General features: G+C 48.0%; 5 protein-coding genes across 5 annotated transcripts; 2 read left to right on the top strand and 3 right to left on the bottom strand.

The window, feature by feature from the left end:
- Positions 1 to 4: 4 nt before the first annotated feature.
- Positions 5 to 2,183, top strand: EDB93DRAFT_225128 (uncharacterized protein). The gene is made up of 2 exons (XM_041455781.1): positions 5 to 1,592; positions 1,639 to 2,183. Exons 1-2 carry the CDS (start codon positions 251 to 253, stop codon positions 1,842 to 1,844), a joined length of 1,548 nt encoding a protein of 515 aa, XP_041309430.1. The 5' UTR covers positions 5 to 250; the 3' UTR covers positions 1,845 to 2,183.
- EDB93DRAFT_1271415 (uncharacterized protein) lies at positions 1,873 to 4,318 on the top strand (the record flags this gene model as incomplete). Its single annotated transcript, XM_041454342.1, has 2 exons — positions 1,873 to 3,138; positions 3,188 to 4,318. 2 exons carry the CDS (start codon positions 1,873 to 1,875, stop codon positions 3,929 to 3,931), a joined length of 2,010 nt encoding a protein of 669 aa, XP_041309429.1. The 3' UTR covers positions 3,932 to 4,318.
- A 1,424-nt stretch (positions 4,319 to 5,742) lies between these two features.
- EDB93DRAFT_1135543 (uncharacterized protein) lies at positions 5,743 to 6,573 on the bottom strand. The gene is made up of 2 exons (XM_041449120.1): positions 5,953 to 6,573; positions 5,743 to 5,900 (listed from the first exon to the last, which is right to left on the bottom strand). The coding sequence occupies exons 1-2, from the start codon at positions 6,535 to 6,537 to the stop codon at positions 5,847 to 5,849; spliced, it is 639 nt and encodes a 212-aa protein (XP_041309428.1). The 5' UTR covers positions 6,538 to 6,573; the 3' UTR covers positions 5,743 to 5,846.
- Positions 6,574 to 6,898: 325 nt separating this feature from the next.
- On the bottom strand, positions 6,899 to 7,848 carry EDB93DRAFT_1135542 (uncharacterized protein). The gene is made up of 2 exons (XM_041449119.1): positions 7,523 to 7,848; positions 6,899 to 7,465 (listed from the first exon to the last, which is right to left on the bottom strand). Exons 1-2 carry the CDS (start codon positions 7,616 to 7,618, stop codon positions 7,205 to 7,207), a joined length of 357 nt encoding a protein of 118 aa, XP_041309427.1. The 5' UTR covers positions 7,619 to 7,848; the 3' UTR covers positions 6,899 to 7,204.
- Positions 7,836 to 10,221, bottom strand: EDB93DRAFT_224759 (uncharacterized protein). Its single transcript, XM_041455778.1, has 15 exons — positions 10,113 to 10,221; positions 10,017 to 10,057; positions 9,730 to 9,930; positions 9,649 to 9,681; positions 9,577 to 9,596; positions 9,502 to 9,516; positions 9,405 to 9,443; positions 9,331 to 9,359; positions 9,270 to 9,283; positions 9,191 to 9,223; positions 8,957 to 9,016; positions 8,765 to 8,905; positions 8,474 to 8,711; positions 8,367 to 8,415; positions 7,836 to 8,294 (listed from the first exon to the last, which is right to left on the bottom strand). The coding sequence occupies exons 3-15, from the start codon at positions 9,782 to 9,784 to the stop codon at positions 8,016 to 8,018; spliced, it is 1,005 nt and encodes a 334-aa protein (XP_041309426.1). The 5' UTR covers positions 9,785 to 9,930; positions 10,017 to 10,057; positions 10,113 to 10,221; the 3' UTR covers positions 7,836 to 8,015.
- Positions 10,222 to 13,599: the final 3,378 nt, after the last annotated feature.

Raw genomic sequence — 13,599 nt, 5'->3', positions numbered from 1 at the left:
GCGATAAGTCTCTAGGCGCTTTCGGTTAAGATGGTTGCCTGTTGCCGCTTTGTTTCCCCTTGTGCCTCGTCATAAGTCGCATCGCAGGCTGTCGCAGGTCGGTTCCAGGTTTACTTTGCATTCTAAATGAGGCTTCAGCAAATAAAGACAAACAATCCCTGTTCACTGTCATACCCGGCATCACGAACATCATTTCTTGTTCTCTCTTTCATTCATCACCCGGACTGCTTTTCTGCCGCTGACCCTCTCTATGCCATTGCTCGCAGGAATATTTGCTAAACGAGAAAAACAATCTGGTCCTCGCAGTGCACAATCCAATTTAAACGTCCCAACGACACCGACTTCTAGGGTGTCACTCTCTAGCGGCACCGTAACCTCTTCAGAACCAGATTATGTCTTTCCAGACAAGTCTCTAAAGTTTCTTCCGGCCGCAGCCTATGCCGGTTCAGCAGCAGCATCGTCGAGCAAGTTAAAATTGCCATTCCGTCGGAGACATGTACATCAGCCACATGTCGCAAGCACCTCCACAAACATCTTTTCTCTCAACGATAGCCCACCACGTGCACACATATCTAGTGTGGTCTCTGATTCAGGGCACGACATCTCCCCACCCAAACCGTCCTTTGGCATATACCATGATCCCAGCATTAATTCCACACATTCGCTTCCTCATGAACCCACGCGTCGTCAATATCCCCTTGATACCCCTTCCGTCATCGCACGGAATCAGATACACAGCGCACCCCCGTCTTCTTCTTCGACGACGCCACCGCATGTAAAAAAATCTGGCGGGTTGTTCTCGTGGGCTAGAGAGCGTACTAAATCAAAACCTGCCCCGCCACCAGCAACTATTGCAGCACCTTCCACCTCAAGTCCCTCACCGAGGGAGAATTTTAATTTGAAAGCTTTCCGCCACATTCGTTCTGAGTCGCCCACTTCTCTAATTGATGTTCCAGATGTCGAGCTTCCGCTTCCTCCTCCTCGGCCACGGCCGCGCGGAGACAGTGTTGCTTCAGATTCCTCTCAAAAGATATCTGTTGCAGCATTTCGTGAAGCACAAGCTCGTCGTAGCCGTGCAAATTCCCCTGTACCTTCATTCCGACTCCCTTCTTCCCTCGATACCCTTCGTGTTGAAAATATGCCCAGACAGCGGGCTTCTACGGTTTCAACGCCTACCGGAAGCGAGCATCATCTTCCATTAAATCGCAATTCGACTGCGCTCCCATTACCCATCCCAACTAACCGGACTTCGTCTGTTTTGGACACTAGTAGTTCAGAGTCGGATGATTATGATGAAGAAGTGGATAGCGATGGCGTGCCTATTAAGCCTAGTCGCAAGGGCACCGTGACTCCTCGCCCTGGTTCGCGCTCGTGGTCCGATGCGGGGCATGCACACATTACATCAAACGCTCAGGCTCGACGGCCAGAACCTGCAAGATGGTCAAAATCGGACAATGTGCAGTTACGGCAGTCGGACAACATAGCTGCCGTGCGAGCGAGAGCATCTGCTTCCACTAGCGCTCTCACACCCAATGCTGCTGCCCTTCGTGCGTCGACTTTAGCTTCTGCAAACGCTTCTGCTGCATCATCAGGCAAGCACAAAATTATTAATATTTATTCTTCTAACGTGCCTTTTAGCTTCAGATAAATCTTTGCCATTGCCTTTGTCATCAAGGGCGGCGAAGGATGATGACTCCGATACTTCGTCAGATTCGGATAATGATTCTGAAGACATGCCTTTGTCCGCGCTTGTTGCACCACGCAGACCGGGAAGTTCTGCATCCATGTCTACCAACAGATCCGCTGCATCGCGGCCTCGAATGCCCGCTGAAGCCCCTGATTGATATCAAATCACTCGTAGGAAGTCCTCCGATGCTCACGCCTGTATTGAGGCACGAGCATTCGGTGAAAAAAGCGTCTACAAAGGGTAAGGAACGTGAGATGGATAAGGATGAGCCCTTTGCTCCTCCCCCTGTTATCAACTTAACGCCGAGTCGCATGGCTGAGACTCCTTCTCCGGTAACTCCCCGTTCACCTTCAGGCCCAGCTCCTAAGATTTCTTCCCCTACTCGCCATAAGAAGTCAAGCAGTGATGTTGGGACTATCCCTCAGGCACCCTCTTCGCCAACCGAGGTTGACGATGATTTGATGGACGCCATCAGGCTCGTTACTTCCTTTGATCAATCACGGGATTCCTCACAGTCGCCTACACAACCGTCCCAACAAGTGCCTTCCCTGAATACTTCACCACCTGTCGAACGTATGTCAGGTGTTGATGACAAGCCAGAATCTCCCCGTGACGACCGCATCGTGCCAACGCCTGTTCGAGAGTATAAACCACCAGCTTCTTTCAGCGTCACATCACGCCCTCCGCGTCGATATACCACTGATCTCTCTCAGGCAGTATCACCAGTTTCGCCGACAACGATCTCCGCCGTCTCCAAAAGGTCTCCTTCGCCACAACGATCTTCTTCTCCTATCAGACCTTCACCCGCTCCTCGTTCTCGTGCAGGCATCCTAGCTCAGCAGCACAATGTACTATCAACTGACAAGTCAGATGTTTCATCCGTCGTCTCAACCTCTCGGTCCTCACACTCGTCTCGTGTCCCACCTGTCCCTCTCATCACCGCTGTGCCCGATTCACCTTCCGTGAAAGCAAGTTGGGAGTCTTCAAAGGACTTATACAAGACACGACCCCCTTCGACGGCAAGTGGGATGGATAGCAGAATGTCTCGACCGCCGTCAGGCATGCTTGTCTCCCCTTCCTCAAGGCCTAGCGTGCCCGCAGCGCCACAGTTGTCCAGGTCGCAATTGCAGTCACTCATGCCCTCCCGCCCCTTCGCCAGTAATAGTTCTTCACGAGGCAAGAGCCCCGCTGGCAGCTCAACAGGTGACTCTAGCAGTGGTCTTGGTGCGCCGTTCACTCCTCATGATGGTAGTGACATCGGGGTGAACACTGGGCGGAGGGACGAAAGCGATGCAGACTTAACGCTTAAGGCGCGCGGGGCGAATGCCAAGCGTTCAACTGTAAGCTTTGAGGATGGTCCACCGCGTGGCCGTGAGAGAGTAAAGAATGATGCTGATGATGCGGAGAAGCGGAATGAAAGGAGACGGAGTGAAGCGAGGTCTGCTATTGAGGTTTGTGTCTTTTTTGTGGCTGTAGTTCGTCCTGACTTTTTGGTTATAGTTTGGGAAAATCGTCAATGGTCGTGGACCCATTGTGCATAATGGTTCTGACGAAGATCTCCTGCCTCAGCATGGACAGCGGATGAGCATTAATCCTATGATGGGTATGGATGGCACGATGGCTGGGATGAATGCTCCTGCATGGGGGGCGTGGCAGCAGCCCATGCCGAATGGTATGGGACCTATTGCTCCTCAGTTCAGCCCCGACCAGAGCTTCTTCGTTGCTCACCAGCGCGCAATGATGATCGCGAAGCAAGCATACCAAATGGCAGTGGCTCAACATGCAATGGTGTTAGCCGGAGACGAGTGGGAACGAGGGTCCAATATCGGCGGTGGGTCTGTGTATGGAGGCGGTGGAGGTAGCGTGTACAGTGGGATGGGAGGAGGCGGGGGCGGTATGAGCATGATGAGCGTCCCTGGGATGAGCATGCCTGGTATGATGCCGAACCAGTGGTCCACGGGCTCCGTCATGTTCCCTGGCCAGATCAACAGTACACAGAGTGAGTTCGGAGGAGGGTCGAGGAGTGTGTACGGGGAATCGTTTGGCCCATCAATGAACTCCCGTTCGAGCTACGTGTCGGCTGGGCACGGTGCCCCGAACAGCGCTGCGAGTGCCTATGGAGGAGGCCCCAGACAACGCGCCAAGACCGGTGCTTCTCAACCGTCGAATTTGCAGCCACAGATGCCCGGTAGGAATCCCGGACGAAAGGTTGCTCCCCCATCGAGCTGGAAGAACGCCCGATAACATGCCGTACGATGATTTTATGACTTTCATCCATTTTTTGATTTTTACTTGCATATTTATTGAGACGTTCTACTGAGTCGCTCTTTGGTACTCTGACTTTTTTTTTTTAATTCCACGATAGCGCTCATTTTTTTTCTTTGTTGGTTGAAGACGCTGACGCATATGCTTGCATACAGTAGAATTGTTGGATTTTGCATTAGTCTTTTCGATTCAATTTTCGACCTTCTTTTTATCATCATCATTTGCATTGACATTGAACTAGCATATACCACGATTATAACTTCTGCGGGGACACTTACGCATAGTCAATCTCATCTGCTTGCATTGTCATCATTAATGTTTGGGGCTGAATTCGAATCTCACATCTGATGTGTCACGGCCTTGACCCAGTGCAAAGCTCCATTATTGTTTGCGCTGTAAGTACATCGAAATGTACTGATAATCCTCTCAAGACATGGACCACCCGCCAACCTGAGTGTCTAATAGAAATGAAGACATCGTGAGGGGCTGATACTGAAATTCGTCTCAGCCGTTGGTTCTCAGCTGACAGTGGGTTAGTTTGATCAGGTAAGGAGAGATTCCGTAGGCCAGTTTGCTGCGAGCATGCGAAGGAGTTGTTCTGCGGTTTTTCAAGGGAGCTTTGGATTGACTCTTCGGATGGACTTGGACGGAGTGTAAGTATCTTCAGGGTGTCAGAAGAAATGCCAGCAGCGTGTCCCTGCAAGAACCCTTGCACAACGGCAATTATCCCTGGGGGTAAGATGCAACAGATGAGCTCCGTAGGAAGCGACGGGAACCGAATCGAGAAGAATTGGATGACAGATCTGAGACCAGAAATCAACATTGTCTGAATAATAGCAATAGTTTTGCTCGACAATGATGAATCGCTATGAATTAATGTGTACACCGCGAATGCACGTGTATTCGATCAACATAAACGTGCTGATGAAGAAATGACGACAAGCGTACGCTATAGGAACGAGAAAACAGGCTGGGCAACAAAGGCAGGGAGAGAATGGTGGCGTGTGATGCATCTGAGTGCGATGCAAACGTTATAACAACTTTCTTGAACAGGTTTCTGTGTCGTTATCTACATCCGAGGCGGAGGCTTTAGCGTTGAGTTTGGCTGTGGGCCAGGCTGAGTTGCCGCTGAGGACGACAGACCGCTCTGAGGCTCTGAGCGTTGGTGTTCGTAAGGGACGTTCTAGAGATCTGGTTATGAACGAGAAGCACCTCATACTGTTATTTATTTGCTTCCAACAGAGATTGCTGCAGGCCTGTGTGCCACACGAAGAAACTGCACCTGGGGCGTTGTTGAAGCGAAATGGTCTCAGTTGCTGCTGGGTGATGTGTGGCAGTTCCAGAAGTAGCTAACTGAGGACAGGTGTGAGCACCTCGAGAGACAGGAAAGCCCAGACACCGTCGAAGGATAATATGACTAGGAAGACTGTGTGGTACTTATCCTCCACAGTAATAGTTCAACCCTTTGCAATGAAACACGAGATGCCATTTACCTGAAAAAGCCACCGCTATATGAATCTCCCCGTTGACTCCCCAGGAGGCCTTGTACATAGCTTCGACCTGTGGTATTTATTTCAGCAACATTGGGAAGGAAGACCTAGTCGAATATGAAAGTATATGGCAAGACGGTGTTGGTGAGTTAGCGCAGTTGGAGTCGAATCCGACAGACGGTTTCCCGCCGTAATGGCATACTAGGTGGACAACTTGAAGCATGGCTAGCACATATTGGAGGCTCAGGCCCAGGAGCTATGGCTTGGACCGTTTACAAAGTGGCGTGTCTGCTATATTGTAAGCCCATGCGGTTGGTGTAAATGCAATACAAGGTACTGGATGCTACAACGCAAACTAAGTAGCGGAAGAAGAAGGAATACCTAGGCGGCCTGCTGTTTTGGCACTAATGAATTGGTACGGGGGAAGTGACCTGTATACTAATTTCATGATCCCGAGCCTACAATGCGGTCACATCAGACCGTTGCTGTATTCAAACAGAGAACACGTACCCATGTCACAGTAAGCCGATCCTGTTCCAAGAATATACAGGAATCACCTGTCGGAAAAGGCGTGCGACAGACCGTTGCAATGAATGCACGACTCGAGAAGATATCTTTACCGAAGGAGTCAGTCGTCTGCGACTTACAAATGCGGAGATCTGGCGAGTCAGGATCGTTGATATCCGAACGAGCAAGGACTCGCTTATTGAAGTCCCAGATGTGCACATAGAAGTAACCCTCAGTGGCGAGCCTTTTCAGTCTTTGACCTGGATCAGGAATATAATCTTGGGGAAGGGCATAGGCCATTTTGCTGCCAAACACTCTGATACCGTAACGGTAGCTTTTGTGGTGCCGAAAGTAATGCGTATGTTGAGGTCCCCAGTCTGACCAAGGAATCTCGACGGGCATATCTGAGTGCAAGGCCATGTCAGAGAAAATGGCCATATCGATGACTAGGATAGCATTCCGCGCTTTGGAAAGATACTGTAGAACCATAATCTGCGACTCCAGGGAGGGCACATAGCTGGGCATCAGTCCTGGGCGTGCTGCTTTGCCACGGAATGATGGTTGGGCGTGGATAATGACTTGGTCCATGGGTAGACGGCGTCTCTTAGGAAGGTGATATGTAATTCGGCGCTGAGGCGGCCCATCGAGCCCTTGTAACGTGTACAAGTATATCGAGTCTTTGGAACTAATGATGAGAAACTTCTGTTCGTCGATTGGATGGAAATGGTAACGGTGACAAAATGAGTCCTCCGGTTGACATAAAAAATGCTGCTTATGTTGAGCAGCAAGATTTTTCCAAACAGAGGGAACTTACGCTATATGCAAATCCCTTCCTCCAATCAATGACTTGTATGAACATGCCAGATACAAGCCAGTCATCCGTGTCCTCTAGCCAATAAACGACAAATACACGATCACCACAGATTATAGGCGGATGCAAAGCAGCATGGTAATAGCCAGGTGCATCAAAGGTATGTCTGCACTCCAAGGAAGCGCACGCAGCATCCGGATGTGGACGCTGGGATGAAGCCAGTCGAAACTCTATGCAAAAGACACGGTGATCTTGTTCTGCACTAGTCACAGTGATACAGTCATAAGGCTTAGAAACTACAACCATAAGATCCTGCAGAGGGTCGAAGGCATCATGGCACGGAGTCCAGTGTCGTGGATATATATCATCGATAGACCACGTCCGGGAGTGTGTGGGATTCGTGTTGCAATCCTGAATGTAGAAATTGTCCGCTATATGAGGTAATCACCAAAGCCCACATTTCACAGATTGGAGTGGCCATGGCGATGGAATATTTATGGGAACCACTGCTTCAAAGGTGGTGGTCGCACGGAAGTCAGATGGCCACAAAGATGCTAATTGCTTGAGCGAACACAAAGTCTTTCTGGAAACGCCGATCGAGTTCATGGTAGTGGTCTCAGTACTAATCAAACCCTGAGCATAGATTTCAAGCTTGTATTGAATGTGGACAGAATTCTGGACCACAACCGAAAAGGTATTGCAGGTCTAGCATGATTGAACGTTAGCCCTGGAGGAAATATGGAACCATGGGAAACAGCGGACCATTGCACAGCAACTGATGTCCCTGGGGCTAAGAAGGATTAGAATGTGGCATATGAGCTCTGTAGGAAGCGACAAGAATCCAACCGCCATGGTCATGGTTGTGAAGAAGAGGGGACTTCGGATTTGAAAATTTTAGGAGGCCAAACCTCTCCTTTCCTGAGTCATGTTGACAGGGCGAGTACTTTCTGCGCTGGAATCCAGGCGGAGGGCGAGTGGTAAGCGATGGTCCTTTCCATATCGAAGTCCATGCGGACCTTGCAGGACGTAGACCAAGAAAGCAGAAAGCACTAGATTACAAAGGAAATTCCAGAATTATTAGGAACTATGCGATCCCTGGTTCCAATGCTTACTTAATTGCTCATGCTAACTGCGCGGGTGTACACGGTACACCATGTTATGCAGGCTCGTGTGCAAAATCGCGCTGCATGAGCTAGGTACTTTGAACATGTATTATAGAAATCGATCCGTGTATGTGGATCGCAGCAATCAAAAGTTACAACTCCTCAATATCCTCATAAGTGATGACCTCAGCACTTTCTTCATTACTCTTGACCGGCTGCATCTCCTCGTCACTTTCGTTCGACTGGTCATGGATCGTACCCTGTCGCCCAGTCTCTTCAACGACTCCTGCAAAGTATATTGACCCAGTGATCATGATTGGTTCCGAGCTCAACCGGCGAGAACAGTGTTCCTTGAAGTTGATTACCATGCGAGTGCCGATTATGGTCTGGACTAGCATGATGAACGGGATAGATATGGTTGCGTGTAGGGCCTGTTTGCATGCAGAAATAAACGAGTAATAGTCAGTAATACTCCAAAAAAATAACTCCCAAAAGAATCTCACAGCGGCATTCCGCCACAGGCCCATGACGATAGCGCACATCGCCAGGTTTCTAGATGGACCGTCTATCAGCCAATGATTAGGAACGTATGAACAAAGATGATGCTAACATGAAGAAATACAAAATGCTGTCTCGCACAAGGATACTCATAAATGAGTTTACGCGCAAGCTGGAGGGACCAGGGGTGGCCTTTCTCTCTCTCATATTATTGAGAGAAACTCTGATGGCCAAGAAGAAGAGTAAGACCTCGAAGCAAAGGACGGGTATAAACAAATAGGTGAAATTTGTGTTGATCCCGGAGAAGGTGCACAGGTGCTTCCCAGGAAAAATTGAAGACTTGTCGGTGACTGGTGATGTTTAGTGAACGAGCGTGACGCCAACATCTCTTTGCAGTACGTACCAACCAATTGGCTTGTTGGACCGATGGTTCTCCAGATGATTACAACGACAGCAAGGACCTCGCTGAAAAAAGAAAAGACCAATATCATGAGTATCCACCTAGTTTGACGGTACATAGCATATATTCGGAGTTGCATGATGCCTGTGCGGGCAAGGTTAATGTCGAATTGCATACGCACAAAATATGATTTACATTGAGTAAGCCATGAACACAGAAGAGTACCCCACGCTCGGACCTGGAAAAGCCGAAAGCCTTGGTTATAATCAGAAGCTGAACATTTGAAATACGAAGCAAATGTACTTGCATCTGAAAATGCGTAAAACCAATACAATCAGCAAGAAGTACGGATCAAGCGCGCTTTAGACCATACTCCTGTGAAAAAAACTTCGTAAAAAAACCGCATATCATACGTTCAGACAGACATGCTCACTTGTGTTGATGCATCCTCTGTGAGGCACACTAGAGCGTGTCAGCGAGATAACTTATGATATAAATATCAACACACAATATACCCCAATGCTGAGAACGTATCAGACTATTGATAAGAGCTAAATGCAAGAGCTTACATTACAACGGAATCGCCCAAGTAACGGTCCTAACCAACATAAAGACTAGAAAAATCCATACTAGTTGCACATACCAATAGATATAAGGCGGCCACAAATGAAGGCGGCCTCCGCTGTACATTGATGAAATTAGTATGTGACGGGTGGACACTATTTTCAAGTTTGACCCACCCATATATAATCTATCTAGGAGTCCAGCAATGTCATTAGGTTTTGCTAGCCGACGATTAGTCAACATCGACTCACCTCACGACCGAAGGTCAACGCTGAGCAGACAATAACTGAGCGAGTGGTCACAAGAATTGACGAATTACATACAGTGATCATACAAGACGACGGCAGCGACAGCAACTGAAAACAGTGTTTGGATTGAATCAGATTGGAAGTCGGGAGACTAACTTTGCACGTAATAAAATGAACTAAGGTCATGTGCTGTTGTTGCAGTTGAAGTCATATATTGCGATGCGTTCAGGGGAAGAAGAGCTCTAGGGAAAAGGTCATCAGAGTTGTTGTGCAACGGAAACGGCGGCTCCGCAGTCGTACGACGCTTATAATGAGGCGTTGGTGAGCATTCCAGAAGCACACGCGTTTAGGGCTTCACTATTTGGGCAAATGCGTTGATAACAAAAGGGGTGACATTTAGCATCAAAGCCTTGATTAGTGACAGAGGTTTGCCAAGAACTTACGTTGAATTAACATCGGGCCCATAACCGCAGAACTGCCAATACTGGAGATTCAATTGGCATGTGTCAGGCCTGGAAAAAAACGCCGAAGGAGCTAACTTAAAGTATATCGAGGACGTTCGTGGACGAGGGCAAAATACCGCTAATCGACAGTTACCGCAACACACTTAGGCCAGTGCAGTGGTGTTGGTAAACTTCAGGCGTGTAGTACTTACCAGACAACTTAAAGCTGACTAAGCAATGAGTTTGATCCGGTCTCGGTGTTGGCCGCTCTCCACAGTTATGTGAGATCATTCACTCGCTTGAAAGACCACAAGCCTTGCCCATGAGTAGCGACCCTAACAATCATGGCTGGGTCTTGCCGTTATTTTTCCTGCAAACCCTCTAATCTGGTCAGTAAATTCCTTTCAGGTTCATCACTGAGCTTCTTCATGGGGTCATCCATTATGCAGGGTTGAGTGAGTGCCGAACAGTTAGCTATTCATTGCACATAAATCGGTTCCGTTCCTGCACGAACACCAATGCGGCTCGGAAACGGCCGTAAACGGGTACCATGTTCGGCTTACTGCCCGAACCAGATGAAACCCTACCGGACCATTTACTCCCACTATGTTGTATATAGGCTCAGTGCTATCCTCCTAAACAGAACGAGCATAACTGCGCGATAGGGGTAGCGGCAAGCCCCCCAACGAGAACTCTCAAAGGCTCGAAACCGCTGCCGCATGCCTCTTTAGTATCCCTCGAGGCCTACTAGTCATCAGACCCTTATCTTAGGAACGGGTCCCTGCGGAAGGTGCCTGGGACGTGGTCTACCTCGTGACGCTCAACTGGACGCTCTGGCTTCCGCTTCGCTCCGTTACCAGTCGATAAACAGAGGAGAGCATATTGTGAAATAGCGCCACGCTCTTCGTGAGGAAGCTCAGGGTCATGCTCCACGAAGCAAAAAAGTCTTTTAACGTGTTCAAGCCACCAATGCGATAGCTTACCTACAATTCCATGGCCCTCACGAAATTTTTTTATTCAACTTTCTAACTGCACTTGAGGACGAGTATGGTGCACTAGTGCACTCTGGCTACGCTGGTAATAACGTCAAGATGTGCTGACATACCCCACAGTTTTGGTCATGTTGATTTTGCAGCGCGATCAAGACGGACTCCGAGTGGAATAATTCTATATATCAGGACATTCCAGGGCATGTATCGTTAAGATGCAGGGCCTTCACTAGCTTCACTTCTGACAGTTTTGTGGAGATTATGAGCAGAGGGCTAGAACAAAAGGTACGATCTCAGTGTTTGGTCAAACAACTCATAATATTAATTAGTACCTAGAACAAAAGGTACGCTATTGTTTTGGTTAGCATCTCGCTAACGTATACGAAACGGTAAGTACTTACATCTCAGTGTTTGGTCAAACGACTGAGATGTTCGCTCGAAGGCTCACTGCCTTTATAGATCGTAAGTACGGAACGGAATAGAGTGGAAAATCTCGACATATATTGGATGGCGCAAGGTCATGTCAAGAGGGCGCAGCCTATTGGCTGCGCCTGGACTGCGCTCGGACCAGCTTATACTTTCGGCTTCTCGACCTCCGAGACTTCGGGGTTCCTTCCTTCCGCGTCCTCTGTCTCATCGGTGACTTCGGACTTCAACAAGTTTTTCTCTCATGTGCCTGTTAGATAATATGATCACCGTACGGTGAAACAACAAATTGCTCACGAGTCGCAATTCTATGGAAGTGAGAGTTCAGCAATGTAGCTGTGTCTGGATCGTGGGTTTTGAAGTTCCTATCCAAGTCCATTTTGATTCAGTGATTGATTTATCGTTCCATAGACCATCATTCCAAGAAACCATTTATTAATCATCGCCCAATATAACTCTCGAGTTCTCGAAATTCTCCGGGTCTGCTTTACCCAATTTATTGCTCCACCGGAACGCCTCTTTGACGATGGCGATCTTGCGTTTTTGGATCTGGAGTATGCGGCCTTCGATGGTGTGATGTGACGAAGAAAGTGTAAGTCAAAACCATAAAGTGTTTGACATAGACCTGGGCTTATTCGGTGCACGCCATCGATGGCTGTCAGTAGGGTCAACCATAGACAGATATACCCTAGATGCTCAACCTTGATTTTCGGTCGCCGCGTTCCACCATAAGTGCATCGGAGTGATGTTCATTGGCATGGGACAGGGCAACAAGTTCCGGGGGACTCTGGTTGGCGCTCGTCAGGAAGTGACGTTCAGGAATTCAATGGGCAGGTAGCTTGCACTCAAGTTCAGACCAACGCGACCTGTTTTTTTTTTTCAAACTGACAATAAGAACCTTAGGCTTCTGCTTGAATTCTGGCATGGAAGCAATGCGCTTCTTGAGGTCCATCGATCCTATCAAAACGATGCCATGAACAGGCGTCTACGGTCCAGTGTCCCAGAGATAAGGATGCGAAGTGCGAGAAGACGACGGCACAAAAGTAGCAAGTCTTGATCGTCCTGAAACCAACTTAGCTCAGAGTATCATGTAATGGAATGGACCATTTTTCACATCACTAGCCTTCTCCAAGTGCATATCAACGGGAAGCTGAAAAAGTCGAAGATTCCTTTCGGTATAATTTCGATTTTTGCGCCTTTTGTCAACGCCTAGGAGCCTTGATTCACTTATGCAAGGGACGTTGCTTTGGTCATGCAATACTTTTGATTCCTCTCGTTTCAGGTGTTCTTGACAATTGGTGATCTACTGGGAAGAAGACACCGAGGAGCTTTGCAAAGCAAGCCAGACTCTTCAATATATTTGAATCAGTTTCGTCCGCCTACCGTTACATTTTGTGGATTATCGATGTTCTCACTTGTAAAACTGGAGGTTAGGTGCTGATGGCTACTAGGATCGCTCTTCCTTCGAAGCAGCGCTTGTCCGCACATTAGCAGTTTCACTAGTCATACGCCCATTATAGTCCTTATGTGAAACGAAATTCAATCTGCGTTATGCTGAGACTGTCGAATGCTATGGCATATCATAATTGAAATTCATAGTTCCAGAAAAGTCATGTCGGATCATGTCAATGGTGCAACGTCGATGATTTCGATTGGAGGAGAAAGGCCTCTTCATAAGGAAGAGAGTGCTGGCAACGCAGGCGCAGTAACTTGGCAATTGCAAGGGATTTTTCAGACGGCATGTAAGAGCAATGTGTGCAGTCCTCTGCGAATTCAAGTCAGAATTTTATGAGCGGTTCATAGAGCGTTGCAACTTGAAGCAATTATAAGGATTTAAATAAGTCTGTACAATAATGCCTCCTGTTTTCGATTTTGGCTTCAGCAAAACAGTAATGGCCAGAAGTAACGACAGAGGGACGTGATCAATTAAGAAACGTATAACGAGCACCCAGTCCATATCCATATGTAATGGAGCAAAAAACTGATCGCGATTCTAGTTCGCGACCCATCCTCAATGAACTGATATAAAAAGGACGATGAAAAAAAGGAAAGTGCTAGTAAGTAATTGTGAGGCGATGCATAGTGATAATGAGTCTTGAGATGAAGGATACAAGATTATTGTTTGACTTTGATTGGGTGAGAAGAATGCGGAAGCAACAGAAGAGAAA

The sequence above is a fragment of the Suillus bovinus genome (assembly GCF_016758785.1).
Source record: "Suillus bovinus strain UH-Sbo-P2 chromosome Unknown EDB93scaffold_16, whole genome shotgun sequence".
NCBI lineage: Eukaryota > Fungi > Basidiomycota > Agaricomycetes > Boletales > Suillaceae > Suillus > Suillus bovinus.
Note: the sequence above shows the minus strand (reverse complement) of the source record. Positions and strands in the feature narration are given on the sequence as shown.